General features: G+C 32.0%; 1 protein-coding gene across 6 annotated transcripts in view; it reads left to right on the top strand.

Annotated features, from left to right (window-relative positions):
• The window catches only part of CACNA2D1 (calcium voltage-gated channel auxiliary subunit alpha2delta 1), a 449,625-nt gene extending 429,601 nt beyond the window's left edge, over positions 1-20,024 (top strand). For all 6 annotated transcript variants that reach the window (XM_016127273.2, XM_016127276.2, XM_016127274.2 and 3 more), the window contains one exon: positions 15,920-20,024. In XM_016127273.2, the coding sequence (XP_015982759.1) occupies positions 15,920-16,036 (117 nt within the window). In that variant the 3' untranslated portion in view covers positions 16,037-20,024. The remainder of the gene's footprint in view (positions 1-15,919) is intronic.
• The last annotated feature ends 909 nt before the right edge of the window (positions 20,025-20,933 follow it).

Here is a 20,933-nt window from a genome sequence, read left to right as displayed (position 1 = left end):
CAATTATTCCTTGTTGATGGGGAAAGTGATTTGAAGTTGCAGCTAATTGTTTTTGTTTTTATTTTTGTTTTTGTTTTTCATTTTACCTAGTTAGACTTATAATTCAAATATGAGGACTTCTGTTGCTTTATCTACTGCACCTTAGGAGCTTTGCACATGTCACATCATTCCCCAAAGAATGTCGCATGTGGGCTCGAGGGTAGTGTTGCTCATTAGGGAAAACTTTACTCATCAACTATTTGCCACCAAAGACTGAGGTTAAATTCATTCAGATGAACTTAAAAGATCATATAAAAGCCCTATTACTCAAAATATGCTCTCCCTCAACGACTATCTTTGCTCACAGCACCAAAAAATGTTTGACTAAGACCAAAATTTCTAATTCAAGTTCCTGTAAATTACACAGTGGATTGTGTGTGAAAGTACAACTCTTGCTCAGTAGCTTAATGTGCTAATAATGTCTTGTGTTTCTTTAGCAGTGGAATATTTTGGTAATGCTTATTTGCAATGGTCACTGTGAATCTGCTCTGGATGGAGGCTCACGTAAACTGCTAACTGCCAGCAAATTGCATGAAATCTCATCTTGTATGTCTTCTTTTCTGTGTTTTCTTTCCTTTCCTGTACTTGCTACTTTGCCCGTTATTAATAGGATCAACTTATATGCACAACGAGTCGTGCCTGTACCATGATGTCAGCTCCTATCTTCATTTTACTGCAAGTTTTCATGTGGTGTGGATGGTCAGTCACTTTCTCTAATTTTTCTTCATTTTGTGTTTGGCTTGAAATTTAAAAAAAATAATAATTCATATCCCTAAATGCACTATAACAACTGTCCTGAAACCAGGTAATTAAAATCCCAGTACTGGTGTTGTTTTGTAAATAATTTCTTAAACAGAACATCACAACATCCTATAGTTATTTTAAAATCAATATTTTCCATAGGGTTTTTATAAAGATTAAGTCAGTGTGGATAAAAAAAATATACATGCTTCGTGATATCTACTAAAGAGAAATAGCCTAAGCACAGTTATTAGAGCTAGTCATCTCAACTTATTTTTAAAAGATGCTAACATAAAATTAATGAACCTTTTCAGTTTTATCACACATTACTTTATAACTCATTCTAATTTTTCTTTTTGTATATAAACAAATATGCTTTAAACAATATTTTAGATTTATAGAACCAAAATATTGATGTTCTTATTGAAATATTTTAGTATAAGTGCTTTGAATTTCTAAGTTAACTTTACTTAATATTGCTTACATTATCTAGGGCGAAATTATTATTTATTAAGCTTTTGACAAACTTCTGAATTATATAATGAATACAACTAAATAGATGTTTTAGGGCCTGAGTGAGTGTGTTCTGGGTTCCATGTATACTCTTGCCATTTCTTTTCTGATGCTCTGGAATCACCATGATTGTTGCTAAAGCAACTTTTGTTGTGTTATTTCTTCATTGTTGTCCAGATATTCATTGATTAGGAAACCACTAGATGGGGATGTGGCCATTACTTTGAATGGAGTGAGCTTATGAGAGGGGGAAAAAGGTAGACTAGCACAGGAAGTTTTGGAAACAATCAAATTTGTTCTGGGAAAATAAAAATTGTTTTCACAGCAAAACATTGCACGTGAAGGAAACGTAGCTCAATAAATACTCAGTAAAATACTAAAATTAAATAATCCCTCTCTATGAACATCCGTTTTAATTGATAATATAGGTAGCGATTTGAAATATCATTGATCCTTTAAAGAATTGGTCCCTTAAAGATTACATAGGTAATCATATACTATTTACATATTAAAAGTGTTATAAAATCATATTTTCTATACTTCCCTTTTTGTGATTATAGTAGAAATAAACTAAAGCTTAAGAGTAAAAAAAAATACTATATATTATACAGATGCACAATAATATAAAGTTTCCTATATTTTCAAAAGTTTACTTTTCAGTCACAGAATTTTTAAATAAGATTTATAGTGTACCAAGTAAATGCAAAAATGCATGTCAACTATTTTTTTGAATAGGTCACTTCCCATTTTGCTTTTACCTTAAAAATCCATAGGTAACAGTGAATTAATTTTCGTTAATCTAAGACCTTCAAAAATATGATTTTGAATTTTCCTATGATATTTTTCTTTCTCACCATAACTATAAATTTACTAAGAAAATAAATATCACTGTGGACTGAGCTGGATGAGATTAAAATATTTTAATAAAATAATTTTCAAAGGATGAAAGGAGCACATCTAGGATTCCTTGATATTGTGTCTTTGAGGGATATACAATGGATAGTGTTGAGGACATGATGTAGATGGCATATACTTTACATTAACAAGACTTGGGTTCGATGTTTAAAAACATATTTATCAGTGTGGAACAGTGAATCTAGTCTATGCAATTTGAGTGTTGCTATGATGACATCAAAGGCAGTATTTTCTCTGAAACAATAGAAAGTTAGAAAAAAAACAACAAAATATTAAAAAAGAAAAACACCATAAGGTTAGTTGGCAGTTGTTTCCACATTGAGGACCAATAAAGGTCAAAGTCTAAGCTTCATTGTTAGTATGGCTAATTTCTGGTGGATTAGATCCTGCTCACAAGAAAGCTGGGATGATGGTGTCACCTTCTAAAGGACGATATCTGTCTAAGCATTTAAAGAGTGACTCTGTCTAAAGATAGGCTTCTTATACCCTGTGGAGTCCAAAAATGATAGTATATAGATATGTAATTATAAAGCCCCGAACCATGAGGACTTCATCAGAACACAAGTGTTCAAATGAGACCTTTTGACAAGAGCTTTCTAAAGACTTAAATGGTAAAGAAGAAAAAAAACTAAAAACATAAAATATCAAGCTAAAGTTTGTTTATAAAAGGAAGTAAAGCAAGCAATAATATGTGCCATTGAGAAAATTTATTATTTTATGCAAAACTAATTTATAAAAATACATTATTGAATACATGAAGAATGCATATGCAGAAATGTGTGTATATGTATATATTTAAACATACATTTAAATTATTGAACAAATATGCTACTTACCTCACAAGTAACTGTGGTGTGTTAAGGTGCTATGTAAGAGAAAAAAATTTTTATTAGGAATTTTATTCCTAATACAAGAGTTACAGCATAGTATCCACCTGCCTGAGTAATTTTAAATATCAATTTTCTTTGAAACTGCTGTGAGTGACTTTAAGAACAGACCTGTCTTATTCCAAAAGATAGACATTATTCAGTGGATATCTCCACCAGTGATTTGACTTTTGAAGGAAATTTAATGATGACTATAATTTAGAAAAGAAAGAGCAAAAACTTGTTAGCCAAATCACCAGAAAAATTTTCTCTTGGGAAAATTTATTTCTAAATTTATTTAAATAAATTAAAAATTAATGTGCTTTTATTACATGCAGTTAGTTACCCTAGGTTCTGGTTGGGGAAAGAAAGGCAGAGTGAGGGCTTATTAATACTTTTCAACAAAGGAAAATTGAAGAGATTTTAGCTACTAGTGTTTATACATGGTCTCAAAAAGTATGATGATATGAATATAACTATAGATTGTCTTTTCTTTTAATGAGTAATTAAAAAGAAAACAAATGAGGATTTCTCTATAATATCTTTATTATAATGTCAAGATTTATTAAGATATAAATCTAATAAAATTATCATATCTTTATTATAATGTCAAGATTTATTAAAATATAAATCTAATAAAATTATCATATTTTAAAATAAGTATATATAATATTTGCACTGTATCTTTTTTCAATTTTAATGTGTCAAACTGAAACCAGATACCAATCAGTTATTTTCTACTACAGCAACTTTAAAAATCAGTATAGTCATGGTATTAACGGGATTTTGGTCCCTTTAAGACAGAAAAATGCTGAAGTTTCTCTCATATCTGTGCATTTGTGACTTAAATATTTTTAGAATGTAGCTCATAATTTATTTTCACGAATAATTTCAAGTCTTGGTATAGGTGGCTGCCCATGCAAAACACATGAGAAACTATGATCAGGAAACTGAAGAGGCAGATTTTTCAGTGTGAATCAACTTACAGACTTCAGGGATTCTGAATAACTTTCTAAGCTACCACCTCCCAGACTGAAACAAACCTATCTCATCATCACACAGTAGAAATGAAACTAAAGGAAAAAAAAAAAAAAAAAAAACACGAAAAATATAAAAACAATGGAATGAAGCCAGAGAGAATATTTTTTTTTCATAAGATATTTCCAAAATATAAAAATGTATATCATGTTAATAAGAATTTATTGGACAAAGTATATTCTTAATACATTAATGGATCTTGTTTGTGTGTTAGCTTTCCATTCCATCAAATTAGTAATTAATTAGGACTGAGGAGCCTTTAAGTTAGTATTTTATGTTTGCAGTGTCTCTAAACAATAAATATATGTGCTACTTTACTGAGTACCAACTATTCATTTATCAAGTACTCAATGTACATCTACTGTATATCAGGCTGCTGTTCTTTTGTTAGATATTTGACCTATATTTAAACTAAAATATATATTTTTTAATCTGAAATTTAAATATAACCGAGCACCTTGTTCTTTATCTGGCTACCCTACTTAGAGGAAAAAATATTTGAACGAAGAGAAGAATAAGTTCAAAGGCCCTTAGATAGTAAACACCTTGACCTGTTGCTGGGGAAGCCAGTTTTATTGGAGCCGAGTGAGTGGTGCGGAAGGGAAGAAGAATACAAGAGGATGGAGAGACAGCATAAGTCTTTATAGGATAAAAGGAGCACATCTGGTTAAGAAATTTGTATTTCGTTCTGAAGTGATAAGAAATTTCAAGAAGGGAGTGAAAGGATTTTATTTATGGCTTTTAGAAGAATGCTTTTTGGAGAAAAGATGGTAAAAGGGCAAGAGTAGAAACAATGAGGCAGCTTTTGCAGGACTGTAGGCAAGAAGTGATGGTGACCTGAGTATGAGGTAGTGAGAAGTAGTAGGTTTGGTGATATATTTTGAAGCTGGAGTTATTAAGACTCCAGTTATTAAGACATGCTGATGGATTAGATGTGAGAAAAAGGAAGGAATCACAGATGACTTGTCTTTGACTTGATCCACTACTCCTAAAAGTGTCATTTAGAAAAATAATGTTTTGGGGTGTTTGAGGTCTTTCTAAGACATGTTAATGGAGAGGTGGTAGAGATCAATAAACCTGGAGATCAGAGGAGAATTCAGAGCTAAAGATAGGAAAATGTAAGTTATAAAGGTTCTGGTCCAAGGTGGTGAACTAGGAGGCCCCAAACTTATCTCACTCCATAGACACACCAAACCTACACTTATAAACGGAGTAACTCCCTCTGAAATAAATTTAGCTGAGTGACTCCTGCACATTGGGTAAACAAGAAAATACCCACATCAAAACAAGTAAGAAAGGATGAGACACACTATCACTATACCCTCCACACCTGACACAGAAAAATAAAAACAAGAAGGAACTTGCAACTTCCAGGTTCCTCCTGAGGAGTGAAGGGTTTAAACTGAATATCTAGCACCCCAACTTTTAAGACTTCCACCTTCAAGATGGGGCTTGAAACACCTAGCTATCAAAGTCATTAGGGGCTTACATCCAGGAGACCCACAAGACTACAGTAAACGAAGAATTCTTAATGGGCCCATGAGGACTCATCATGTATCTCCTCCCAGGGCTCAAGGAGGAGGGAACAGTCAGAAATGCCCTCCTTTCTTTCCCTGACAGAAGATATTTGCACACTTTAAAAGCTTATTGCATGAGGGTAAGGCTTCTAATTTAGCACATTTAGAAGCTGACTGGGATCCTCTCTGGAAGACCAGCATGCAGTAGGTGATGTTTTTGTGTTCATCTTCTGACCACCTTCAGTTCAGTGGTGTCTCTCTTAGAAGAGCTTACAAATATATCTGGCATCCCGACTTATAAGGCTGTTTGTTGCCCTAATGATGCACCCTTTTATCACTTTGCTCTGGAGGCCAGCAGGACTGGCATTTACAGGTACTACAGGACTGTAGCAAATGAATAGTTCTTTAACACTGCCCTCTACACCCCTCAAGGCTCAGTGCAGAGAGAGCAGACAGAAATGCCCATCTCCCAGTCTTTCCCTGAAAGAGATTTATTTGCATACTTTAAAAGCTGCTTGCTTTTGCTTCAGCCTCCATTCAGCCTGAATCTAGATGCTAACTGAGATCCTTCCCCACCAACAGACACACACACACACACACACACACACACACACACACACACACAACAATGCAACAATGACAGGTATTGGCGCGCCCTCAACTACTGGGAACTACCAAGAAATACCACTTCAAGATTTGTAGAGATGGGTATTTTATATAATGCACAGAAACCAACACAGAGAGTCAAGGAAATCAAGAAACAGAAAATATGCCCTAAATAAAATAATAAGATAAAATTCCACAACAGACCTTAATGAAACAGAGAAGAGTGATTGACATGATAAAGAGTTCAAAATAATGGTCATAAAAATACACACCAAGGTTAGGAGAACAATGCATGAACAATATTGAGAACTTTAATAAAGACATAGAAAACACAAGAAAGTACCAAATAAAAGTCACAGAGCTAAAGAATGTATTAACTATACCAAAAAAAACAAAAAAACAAAAAAAACAAAAAACAAAAAAAAACAATCAGTGGAGAGGGGTTCAATAACAAACTAGATACAGTGGGAGAAAGTATCCATAAACTCAAAAATAGGGCACTGGTTTCATCCAATTTTAGGAGGAAAAAGGAAAAAGAATTAAAAAGAGTAAATATAGCTATAGGGACTTATGAGACAACATCAAGCAGATCAAAATTTGCATTAGTGAATCTTAGAAGAAAAGGAGAGGAATACAGAGGCAGAAACTTATTTAATGAAATAATGGTTGAAAATTTTCCTGGCCTGGGAAAAGAAACAAACATCCGCATCTAGAAGCCCATAGAGTTACAAATAAGAGGAATCTAAAGACTCCCACATCAATTGAGTAGTAGGGAATACCTCCACACTCATTCTATGAGGCAAGCATTATCCCAATACCAAAACCAGAAAAGGTCATTACAAGAATAGAAAACCAAAGATCAATATCTTTCAAGAACATAGATGCAAAAATTCTCAACAAAATATTAGCAAATAAAATCTAACAATGTAAAAAATGAATTACCATGATCAAGTGAGATTTAAGGTATGTAAAGCTGGTTCAACATATGCAAATCAATATATATATAATACATCAATTTAATAAAATGAAAGCTATATATGTAAAAAAGCTTTTGACAAAATACAACATTCTTTCATGTAAAAATCTTGGCCAGATAGGTGTAGAGGAATATACCTCAACATAAAAAAGGCCATTTATGACAAGCCTACAGCTAGGACACATAATGAAGAAAAATTGAAAGCTTTTCCCCTAAGATCATGAACAAAACAAGGATGATCACTCTCACCACTCTTACATTCAAATATGGAAAGAAGTAAAAACTCATTATTTGTAGATGATATGATTCTATATATAAATACCTAAGACTCCCCCAAGAAACTGTTAGCACTAAAGAACAATTTCAGTAAAGCTTTAGGATACAAATTTAAAATATAAAAATCAGTTGCATTTCTATACACTAAGTATGAAACATCTGAGAAAGGAAACTATGTCATTTGCAATACATAAAAATAATGAAATATCTAAAAATAACTTTAACCAAGCAAATGAAACATCTGTACAATAAAAATTACATGACTTTGCTGAAAGAAATCAAAGATATAAACAAATGGAAATATATCATGTGTTCATGGATTAGAAGAATTAATATGTTAAAATATCTATACTACCAAAGCCATCTATAGATTAAATGCAGTTCCCATCAAAATACCATTGTCATTCCTCACAGAAAGAGAAAAAGAAAATGTCTTAAAATGTGTATGAAGCAACAAAAGACCCCAAATAGCCAAAACAACTCTGAGGAAAAACAAAGTCAGAGGTATCACACTTCCTGATTTCAGACTATGCCACAAAGCTACAGTAATAAAACCAGTGTGGTACTGGCACAGAAATAGATACAAAGATTAATGGAATAGAAGACAGGCTAGAATTAAACCCCTACAAATACAGTCAACTAATATTCAAGAAGGAGCCAAGATCATCCAATAGGAAAAATGTAGTCTCTTTAACAAATGGTGCTGCGAAAACTGAATAAACACATGCACAACAATGAAATTGGACTCCTATCCTACACCACTCACAAAAATTAACTTGGAAAGGATGGAAGACATAAACATAAGACCTGATTCCATAAAACTCTGAAGGAAATGTAGGGAAGAAGCCTCTCAACATTGGTCTTAGCAATGATTTTTGTGGATATGATATCAAAAGCATAAACGACAAAGGCAAAAATCAACAAATGGGACTATATATCAAACTTGAAAGCTTCTTCACAGAAAAAGAAACCATTAACAAAATGAAAAGGCAACCTACTAATGGGAAAAATTTTTGCAAGCCACGTACTGGATAAGGGGTTAATATCCAAAATATATAAAGAACTGATGATAAAAATCAAAATTTTAAAAATTCCAACTAAAAATGAGCATAAAAACTAAGCAGATTTTTTTTTCAAGAAATACATCCAAATGGCCAACAGGTACATGAAAAGCTGCTCAATATTACTAATCATCAGAGAAATCAAAACTCCAATAAGATATCACCTCAAATATGTTAGAATGACTTCATGAAAAAGACAAGACAATAAGTGCTGGCGAGGATGTGAGAAAAGGGAACTTTATATACATTTTGGGTTGGCATGAAATTAGTGTAACCAATGTGAAAAACTGGTTTGGAAGTTCCTCAAATAATATAGATCAACTGCGTGATCTAGTAATTTTACTTCTGGATATAGAGCCAAAGGAAATGAAAATAGGATGTCAAATATATATCTATACTCCCATGTATATTGCAGTATTATGTACAGAAGCCAAGGTATGGAAATGCCTAAGTGTCCATTATTGATCAATGGAAAAAGAAGTGTAGGTACACACACACACACACACACACACACACACACAGGAATATTATTTAGCCATGAGAAAGGAGAATGTTTTGTTATTTGTAACAACATGAATAGACCTGGAGCACGTTACGCTAAGTGAGATGAATTAGACAGAGAAAGACAAGCACAGTATGATAACACTCATATGTGGAATCTAAAAAAGCCAAACTTGTAAAACCAGAGAACAAATCAGGGATCCCCAACCCTCAGGCTGTGGATAGGTATGGGTGCATGGCCTGTTAAGGAACCAGGCCGCACAGCAAGAGGTGAGCGGCAGGCTAGCGAGCAAAGCCTCATCTGTATTTGCAGCTGCTCCCCAGTGCTGGCATCATTGCCTCAGCTTCGACTCAGATCATCAGGCATTAGATTCTCATAAGAGCACCAGTCCCTGGTGCCAAAAATACTAGGGGCCGTTAGAAGAAATGCTAGTTACCAGAGGATGGAGGATGGTGGAAGTAGGAGAATAGGACAGATTTTGTTAAAGGGTACAAACTCAACAATAAGTAGTAAATAAATCCTAGATATCTAATGCACAGTACAGTGTATATAGACAACAATATAGTATTATAAGAGACTAGAAGTTAATTATTGCAACTACTAAAAAGAATAGGTAATTATATAATGCAATAGAGGTACTAATTATTGCTACAATTGCAATATTACAATATATACATGCATCAAATTAATATGTTATACACCTTAAATTTACACAATGTTGTATATCAAATATATTTCAACAACAAAAAAAGATCCACACTAAGACACGTTATAATTAAATTACCAAAGTCAAGAGGAGAATCTTAAAAGCAGCAAGAGGAAAAACAATTCGTTAGGTACAAGGGAACTAAAACTATCAGCAGATTTTCAGCAGAAATTGTGCAGACCAGAAGGTAGTGGTACATTATATTCAAAGTGCTGGAGAAAATACCTGCCAACCTGTCTCAAAGAGTTTTGAGATAAGCAAAAACTGAAGGTGTTTATAACCACTACACTGGCTTATAAGAAATTTTAAAGACACTTCTTTAAGCTGAAGCAAAACAGTGCTAATTAGTTACAGGAAGACGTATAAGAGTATTAATCTCATAGCTAAAGGTTAATATATAGTTAAATTCAGAATGATCTAATATAATGGTGGTCTATTAATCACATATCTAGTATGATTATTAAAAGACAAATGTAGTAAAACTAATACAATAATTAATGGTTACACAAGATAAAATATGTAAATTGTAACATCAAAAACATGGTAGGAGAGGGTGAAAATATAGAGCTTTAGAATTCATTCAAACTTAAGTTATTACAACTTAAAGTATAGTGCTACAAGATGTTTTCTGTAAGCTTTTGGATACCACAAACCAAAAACATATACTAGATACACAAAGATAAAAGAAAAGAAATCTAAGCATGCCATTTCAGAAAAATATCAAATCTCAAAAAAGAGAGCAAGAGAAGAAAAAAAGAACAGAGGAATTTCAAAACAGCCAGAAGACAATGAACAAATGGTAGTAAGTCTATACCTATCAATAATTACTTTAAATGTAAATAGACTAAATTCTGCAATCAAAAGTGGCCTAATAGGTTTAAAAAAAATAAATATAGGCTGCATACAAGAGACATACTTTAGCTTTAAGGACACACACCAATGGAAAGTGAAGGAATAGAGAAAGATATTCTATGCAAACAGAAACAACAAAAAAGTTTGGGCAGCTATTCTTAGTCAAAATTGACTTTAACACAAAAATTTATTAATAAGAGGCAAAGAAGGTTATTATATAATGACAAAGGGGTCATTTAACAAGAGGATATAATATTTGTAAATATGCACCAACACAGAAGCACTTAAATATATTAAGCAAATATCAAAAAGACATAAAGGAGAAATAGACAACAATATAATAATACTCTGAGACCTTAATTCCCCCACTTTCATCATTGGCTAGACTATTCAGACAAAATTAATAAGAAAACATTTGAGTTAAATAACACATTAAATAGATTAATTTAACAGAACATTCCATCCAAACGTAACAGAATATATATTCTTCTCAAGTGTATATGAAACATTCTCATGATAGAACATATATTAAGCCACAAAAGAAATCGTATCAAGCCTCATTTTCAACCACAATTGTATGATGCTAGAAATCAATTACATAGAAAAAATGGAAAATTCTCAAGTGTGCAGAGCTTAAGCAACATGCTACTAAACAACCATTGTTTAAAAAAGAAATCAAAAGCAAAATGAAAAATACTTTGAGACAAATAAAAATGGAAATAAAACATACCAAACCTGTGGGTAGTAGCAAAGCACTTCTAAGAGAAAAAGTCATGGTGATAAACACCTGCATTAAGAATAAAGACAGATCTCAGATAAACAACTTAAATTTATATCTCTAAGAATTAGGAAAAGAACAACTGATCTTAATGTTAGTAGGAGGCAGAGAATAAGATCATGGAAGAAATAAATGAAATAGAGACCAAAAAGACATTAGAAAAGATTGATGCGAAACCAATAACTGTTTTTTTTGAGAAGATAATTAACATACACAAACCTTTAGCTGTACTTCCTAAAGATGAAAGGAGAGGATGTATACAATTAGAAATGGAGGAGATGTTAACATTGATATCACAGTAATACAAAGGATCAAAGAAACTATGAACAATTATATGCCAACAAATTGGACAATACAGAAGAAATGGATTAATTCCTAGAAATATACAACCTATCATGACTGAATCATGAAGAAATCTAAAATGTAAACAGACCAATTACTAGTAAAAACATTGACCTAGTTGTCAAAAACCTCACAAAAAACAAAAGTGCAGGAAGAGATGGCTTTACTGTGAATTCTACAAAACACTCAAAAAGAATACCAATCCTTCTCAAACTCTTTTAAAAAGTAAGAGGATGAAACACTTTCAAACTCATTTTACAAGGCCAGCCTTACTATGGTACCACACCAGACAAAGAGATTACAGAAAATTAAAGTCAAAATTCTTGATGAACATAAATATAAAAATTCTCAACAAAATATTAACAAACTAAATTTAACAATACATGAAAAGAATAATATACCATGATTAAATGGGATTTATTTCAATGGTGCAAGGATCTAACATCCTGAAACCAATCAATATAATATACCATATTAACAGAATGGATAAAAATAACATAATTTCAATAAATGTATAAAAAGCATTTGCCAATTTAACATGCATTTTGGCAAAACTCAACAAAGATGGTAAGAAGTACATACCTCAACCTAATAACAACTATATATGACAAGTCCACAGCTAATAACATTATATTTAATGGTGAAAAGCTAAAAGCTTCTCCTGTAAGATCAGGACCAAAACAAGGATGTCTATTCTCACCGCCGTTATTCAGCATAGTACTAAAAGTCCTAGACAAAGCAATTAGGCAATAAAAGAAAATAAAAAGCATCAAATTGGAAAGGAAAAAATATAGCTGCCTTTATTTACAGATAACACAATCATATATAGAAAGCCCTAAAGACTCCAACCCAAAACTGTTAGAATTTACAAACAAATTTAGTAAAATTGCAAGATACAAAGTCAATATACAAAAATTAGTTGCATTTTTATACACTAATATTTATCAGGGAAATTAAGAAAATAATTTCATTTACATTACAACAAAAAATTAAAAATAAAGTACCTAGGAATAAATTTAACCATGGAGGTGAAAGACCTGCACACTGAAAACTATAAGACATTAATAAAAGAAACTAAAGAAGACATAAATAAGTGGAAAAATGGTGTTTATTGATTAAAATAATTAGTATTGTTTAAGCGTTCATACCACCCAAAGCAATCTACATATTAAATGCAATCCTTATCAAATTTTCAATGGCATTTTTTACAGAAATAGAACAAATAATCCTGCAATAAGTATGAAACCACAAAAATCTTGAATAGCCAAAACAACGTTGAGAATGAAGAACAATGTTGGAGGAATCAGACTTCTTATTTCCAACTATATTGCATAACTACAGTAGTCAAAACAGTATAGTATTGGTATTTTAAAAAAAAAAATGGATCAGTGGAATAGAATAGAGAGCCCAGAAAAAAACTCATGCATATATAGTGAATTAACTATGACAAAGGAGCAAAGAATATACAGGATAATTTCTTCAATAAACAGTGCTGGGAAAATTGAACAGTGACATGCGAAGAATGAAACTGGACCACTATCTTACACTATGCACAAAAAATCAACTCAAACAAATGGGACTGTATGACTTAAAAGATTCTGCACAGCAAAGAGAAGCAAAAAAATTCAAAGGTAATCTACCAAATGAGAGGAAATATTTACAAATTATGTACATAACAAGGGGCCAGTATCCAAAATATATTTTTTAAAAAAAATTTATACATTCAATATAAAAAAGTAACATGATGAAAAAATGGGCAGAGGATCTGGATAGATATTTTTCCAAAGAACACATACAGACACACTGCCAATATGTATATGAAAAGATGCTCAACATCACTAATGGTCAGAAATATGCAAATAAAAACCATAGTAAATACAACCTCACAACTATTAGAATGGCTGTTGTCAGAAAGAAAAGAGATAAATGTTGGCAAGTATATGGAAAAAAGGGAAGCCTTATACATTGGTGGTGGAAATGGAAATTGGTGCAGCCATTATGGAAAACTGTATTGAGGTTCCTCAAAAAATTAAAACTAGAACTACCATGTTATCTGGAAATTCTACTTTTGGATATTTACTCAAAGAATATGAAAACACTAACTGGAAAATATATATACACTCCTTTGTTCAGTGCAGTATTACTTATAAAAGCCAAGATATGGAAGCAAACTAAATGTTTATATAAATAATGGAATTTTATTCAGGCATACAAAAAATCAAGTCTTGCCATTTGCAACAACATGGATGGACCTTGAGGGCATTATGTGAAGTGAAATAGGCCATACAGAGGAAGACAAATACTGCAAGATATGACATATATATAGAACCAAATACAATCATGAACTCATAAACAGAGTAGGAAAGTGGTTGTGAGGGGCTGAGGGAAATAGGAGGAGGTTGGTAAATGAGTACACACTTTCAGCTATAAGGTGAATAAGATCTGAGGATCTAATAAAATGTGGCTATAATTGATGATTATTTTGGTAACACTATAAAATTGAAATTTGCTGAGAGTAGATATTAAATATTCTCACCAACGGGGAAAAAAAGATAAGTATGTGAGGTGATAAATGTGTTAATTACCTTGATGGGAGCAATCCTTTCACAATCTATATCAAATCGCAGTGTACACTGTAAATATCTTACACCTTTATTTGTCAGTTATAATGCAATAAAGCTGAATTTTCAAAAAAATAAAGTTCATTTTCATATTGAAGTTTTCATGTTGTTTTCATACTAAAAGAATAAAAGTATAAGTTATTGATGAATGTGTGAAATTTAAAGCTGTAAGACTGGATTGATCACCTAGGGAGAAGGTATAAATAAAGAAGAGAGAGAACCTCTGGAAAAATCTCACGTGTAGAGATCATAAAGAAAATGAGGTCAAGCCAAAGAGAGTAAGGTGCACCACAAATAACTTCAGAGGAAAACCAGAAGATGTATTAGATAAAGATGCATGAGAAAATATTTCAAGGAGAAAATATTGTACATTGTCAAATGCTCCTGGAAAGTCAAATATTTAAATATTATGGGGACTAAGAATCCTTTTTTATTTTTTTTTTAATGGTTCTCTTTAGATTTAGGGCATATCTTTGAAAAATAAAATTTGCCTTACTAGATTCTTTTTTCTCAGACTTCTCTTAAACAAATAAGTTCTACAATACAAGAAAGAAATTTTACTTATTTACTGGGTGGCAGGTACTGTATTATAGCACCGAGTGAGCAAAAAGAGCCAATGTTCCATTCTCTGGGAGTTTAGAGTCTTTGTAAAATTATTCTGAATAGAAAATTTATTTATTTACTTACAAGCCTATTATCTTGATTATTGGAAGATGAACCTTGGATTAGTGAATTCTTAAATGTTTAGGAATTAATTAGACATGGGGGTTTTTCTACGAAATTCAATGTGTCAAAGGGAATTAAAGGATGTAGAAAATGTTACAGAATATAGAAATTAGGAATAAAAGATAAGTAATAATTGTGCATTACTAGGGAACCTAATGAACCATGACTAGACAGTTCAGAATCCAAATGAGTATGTTCATTACTTATATTTTATGGGTTTCTAAACAGAACAAACCTTTCTTGCTGGCTTAGCACCTTCTTTAGGATATATGTTTTCGGAGTGTCTTTTTATTTATGGTCCAAATACATTATTCTTTTTATTTTAATTCTTGGTGAAGGTGCAGATGCTACACGTGCAGCATGGTATGTTCACTTTTGAAACTGGATGTAAGGGATATGAAATATAGAAGTTTACTTCTCAAGTTTATTTATTTTACCAAACCCAAAATTTGCTTACTTGAACATAATTGCTAAAATCATAATTCTTGGGAATTATAAAACATACTATTATTTTTTTATTTCTCACATTTATCAATGTATAGGAACATTTGACCCTAATAAATAAAAGAATTTTCTTTTTATTTAGGACTGCATTCAGTATTATTTTCTTTCATTATCATCAGAATCTGCAACTGAAATTTTAAAGCATTCTGAATGGTTCTAGGGAATCGCTTTATCTAAAATTGTTGAACAGTAAGAACTAGGAAAATATAAATTTATTTGGATTTGAATTAAAACAGTTTTATAAGGTGAGTTCAGAAGTGAACTAAACGTGGGGTGCTCTGAAACATGTCTTACTAAATATTTTTCAGGATTTTTTTTTTCTTCCTGTTCTTTCCAACAGGAGGATTATACTGACTGTGGTGGCGTTTCTGGATTAAATCCCTCCCTGTGGTCCATCATCGGAATCCAGTTTGTCCTACTTTGGCTTTTATCTGGCAGTAGGCACTGCAAGTTATGACCTTCCAGAACCAAATCTGCATAATTAAACTCCAGGCCCTGCCAAAACATGAACCCTCAATTATATCAGCATAGGGTCAATCGTGGAATCAGCAGAACATTGGCTGGGCCCATCCATGGCATAAAGCTAAGGCGCAGACTCATAAGGCACCCACTGGCTGCATGTCAGGGTGCCAGATCCTTAAACTTGTGTGAATGCTGCATCATCCATGTATAACATCAAAGCAAAATTCTATATGTGCTCTACTGAAAAATTTGAGAGTCTGTTGTTGCACTGTTGGTGATTACATGTAAAAGGGCTCCCTACACAATTGTTTATGAATCATACAAATTGTCTTGATTTTGACCTGGAATTTGGACTTACTGCAATCTTCATTCTTTTACCAAGAAAATCTCTAGGGAAAAAAAGTTATTTTTGCCTTTACTTATTCTTCTGTTAAAAATTATTTCCTGATTTGAGTAGTTATTGAAATATATATAATCAGAGAGAGAATTAACATTGATGTAATTTGTCAAAATAGAAATAATGGCTAATTTTATTAAAATTTTGCCATGAATAAAATGCCTTACACAGAATGGCTTCTTTGCCAAAAATACAACACAAGTGATGACCAATTAAGTTTTGGTGGGGTAATGAATTGGTTTTTGAAAATAATAACTAAGAAATTATTAAACTAAAGGTGCTTGAGGGTGAAATTTGAATAGTGGCATATTTCTCTATTAATGTAAGCCCTTAATAAGTGCTTCAATGTAACGTTCACAGTAAAGTTGTGTAGTGCTAGCCAGATATTTCAAAATGCTCTAAGAAATCTTGTTAGGGGGAGGGGAAAATGTTTTTTCTTGTTATAAATGAACTTTGGTTACCAAGGGTATTTTGCATGATGCTGCTGCTATTTTAACTTTCAGTTTGTTCTTCTCTTACTGTAGAGTATAGTCCATTGAAAAGTTAACTGAGTGACATTATTGTTATGTAAGATTCTGAACTTTGCAGTGTAATGCACTTAAGTCATCTTTAAAAATGTTGTTAAACTACTCTGAATATACTGTGCAATGTAAATGCTGAATGATTGGGTTAGGTAAATGGTGAAATGGGAATTAATGGATTTTATACAGATTCGTGCTTTTGCCTGAAAACCTATGTACAGATATTTTAAGTACATAAATCAGATTTGACACATTTATTTTTTGAAGAGTTCATATATGTTCTCAGTGAAGATTCATTCTAGGTTTCCTCTTTGTTCGTTTGAATAGTAGCACATACGATCCAAAATTTTCTGCTGCTGCTGCTTCTGTCTCTCCATTCTAAATGGTATGATCACTTGACCAAAATTTCCATGCAGTTTGATGAGGGTTTTACAATAATTTGAACAAACAGGAAACCTTGAATCTATATGTATGCACATGAATACTTGATTATGAATATTCAAAATTGTTTTTATACAATTTCATTGGTGAAAACGTTTAGTGTAGTAAATCGGATATTTCATTATAGGTTAATATGGAAGCAGATTATTATTTATGCTTTTAAAAGTTATTTTCAGGAGTAAACAGTATTTGAAGAGAGAATAAAAACAATGAATGTGTAACTCTAGTTATAGCGAATAATTCTGCTTACGGCTGAAGTATGCAGATATTTTTTATGGTTAAATGCATTCATTCTTTTTTTGAACATGCCAAATATTGGTGTGTGTGTATATGCTGGAAATTTTCTTATATATCATTTTTAAGTCAAATCCTTATTAACATTATCCAGCATGCTTTAATATGTTCCACATATCAAAGATATAGCCAATTATTTAGCATAGCTTAAAGATATATTTGTTTTGTCTTTAGCTTTGCATATATTTGTAATTCCCTCCCATCACCAATATACCCTAGGTACCATTTGTGTACATTTTCTTATTTAAAATATTTTTTTTAATTTAAAAATGGGGGTAGTGGGAGATGGAATCACTTTGCCAACTATTGTTCTAAGAGTTGACATCAGTTACCATTTCTAACATCTTGTTGTGATTTTGTAGTCTCATTTGTAACTGGTATTGACATTTTAGAAAACACCAAAGTGATTTAAAAAAAATATGGAACTTCTCACTCTAGTTAACAATATGTTTAAATCATGTTGTTTGTTAATTAAATATTTAAAAACTTACTGTCAACTTTTGCTAGACTATTTTAAATCATAAAGTATTTAAATATGAAAGTAACATATAAATATGTTAGTTTGTGTATATAAGCAAAACACATTAAAACAATTGAATTGCTTCCAGCATACAACAAACTACCTTAAAATTATATTTAAAATTTATTAAGTGTATTTCCATGGCTAATGTCACTGAAATAGTATGTTTTCATCAACTAATTATTGTTGTATTGATCACAGTTAAACTTGGCATCTTGGCAGGATCCTATTTGATTTCATTTGCAATCAAAATATATTCACATGCACGAGTCTTGCTGTAATTCCTTATTTTCTGCTATAAAATAAACATATATTATCACAACCACATACATGGTAATAAATTGGGTAAGAACGTGCCCTTTGACTAAAATTTGTTCTGATCCCTAATACTAGTCTTCTTGCATTTAGCATACTTACTTTTTTATAAGGAAGTAACACTCATCCCATCAAATTGTTATATTTAATTTAGGATTTTTCTGTGAGTTCTAATTGTTGACATGAACTTAAATTATAGCCTGTTATAAATATTTTCAAAGACTAAACAGTACAAGAGATCAAGAAAAAAGCTTTTAAACTCTTTCACTTACTTAATTTTTGTTATACTCATACAGCTCAATGTAGTTTGCCATTAAAACAAAATCGAATCTGTCTTGCATTGGTGTTGAATAACAGGAACAAATTTTGCATTAATGATTTCTTTATATTTTCTTCATTTGAACAACCAGCATTACTGCCAAACACCAATCGTGGTCCATATTTGTAACAGGTTTTTAACATGACATAGCAAGTTTGATTGAAAAGATTTTTAGGTCCTGGGCCTATAAGATTTTAGTATGATCTTTTTCCATGTTTCTAATGCTTGAGGCATTATTGCTTAACTGGGGGGAAAAAAAACAGTGTTGCTGCCATTTGTAAGTTTTCTTATAATATTCCTTTTATTAACTTTAAAACTAGCCTTACTGGGTTCAAATAGGCAGTATCCCTTTTAAGTGACCTTTGCAACCCAAGTGTTACTTGCTTATTTGATGCTCTCTTGTATTTTCCATTTCATTTATATCTTTTCATCCACTAGAGCTTAACTTCTGTCTTAATTTAAAACTCTAAACTATTCCGTTGATCATATTAGTTGACATTAAAATGTCTAGAGATGTAGAATTTGATGTAGTGAAACAAAATGGATGTTGTGTCTTTTTTAAAGTGTGGAATAGAACGATTATTTCAACTTTCCCACAATTTCAAAAATTTTGTTTTCTGGAACTTGCGTTGTTTTTCCATAGCAGAATGTTAATATTGCTAATCATCAGTGTACATTTCTGTAGTGAGCAAATCAATAAAACAAAAGTATCAAGTATTGAAAAAATTTCAGAATTTCAAAGACTTAGACAACAGTTACCAATAGCTTAATGTACCTTATTTATATAGCTCATATAATTAACTCAAAGAAATTCCTCTGAGACTAATGGGATACTGTCTTGTATAGATGCCAATTGAGTTTACAATGTGACCTGACAAAGCTGTCTTTTTTCATTGTTGTACTGTATGATTGTTGGATCATGCTTTTAAGGATACTTTTATTAAAATGCTTTGTGTGCATCCATGCAAAAGGCCAACTGGCTTTGTGAACAAAAGATCTTTTCTCCCCTTTATTATGTTCTCTTGACACTTTTGTGGAAATTAACTAGCCTGATGAAAACATTTTGTAAAAATTTGTACAATACTGTTATAAAAATATTTATAATCCCAGAAAATGTTGTGTTAAATCTTGTGCAAAAACAGTATATTCAGAATAAAAGTTTATCATTTAAAGTCACCACAGTTTGGATTATTTAATTTGTTAAAATCCAGTAGAAAGAGACAGTGATCTCTGTCTTAAATATATTTTAAGAAAGCCAGGCTTCCTGTAGAGAGAATTTAGACTGTGGAAATTAAACTTGGGATTGCAAAAGTGCTTCTACAATTACAAACCTCAACTCACAAACAAATGCACTTGCAAATCCTCTACATAACTCTGATCCTTCTCACATGTGCTTTTGCCATCAAGGCATTTAGGACCTTACTAAATCTGACTTTGGATTTCTACTATATGGGGAAAAAAATTTCTAGGCAAAAATGTTTTCATATTTATTTAAAAACCTTGGGAAAATAGTTTGAAAGAAACTAGCTAGAATATCTGAAACGTGCATAACTTCTATACATCTAACATTTAAATATCTCTTCTAGCTATTTTATAGCAAATAGAGAATATGAAGTCTAGTGTAAAGACTTGTTTTGTTTTTAACTGTTCGGTTCCTTTTACATTGATACCAGCTACCACCTGCCCCCTGTGCTCATCTGATACTGTGTGGGATCTAGTAGAATATCAGCCTACTCTTCTTTCTGGAGACTCCCATAAAAGAGAGCCCTTCTCTTGGGAGTAATGTATATGGGTACCAATGTTGGTGGTTACTGGAAAATCTGACACCTAGTTTCTGATCAAGGCATTTCGACAGAAAAACCCTACTTAAAAGTATAAGGTAGATAACACTTGTTTTTTGCACATCTGGTTTCATTCTGTACCAATTTATCTCCTCAATCAATCCTCTTACTCCCCAGAGACCCTCATTTCCTCTATCAATCATCTTGATGCCATCCCTACTTCTTCCCTAGGGAACTTGCTTCATCAATTCTCCTTTCTCAGGCATATTCAGTCTCCCCTTTCTGCAGGCTTATTTCCCTCTGC

The sequence above is a fragment of the Rousettus aegyptiacus genome, unplaced genomic scaffold, assembly GCF_014176215.1.
Source record: "Rousettus aegyptiacus isolate mRouAeg1 unplaced genomic scaffold, mRouAeg1.p scaffold_m13_p_13, whole genome shotgun sequence".
NCBI classification, from domain to species: domain Eukaryota; kingdom Metazoa; phylum Chordata; class Mammalia; order Chiroptera; family Pteropodidae; genus Rousettus; species Rousettus aegyptiacus.
This window is presented reverse-complemented; position numbering and strand designations above follow the sequence as displayed.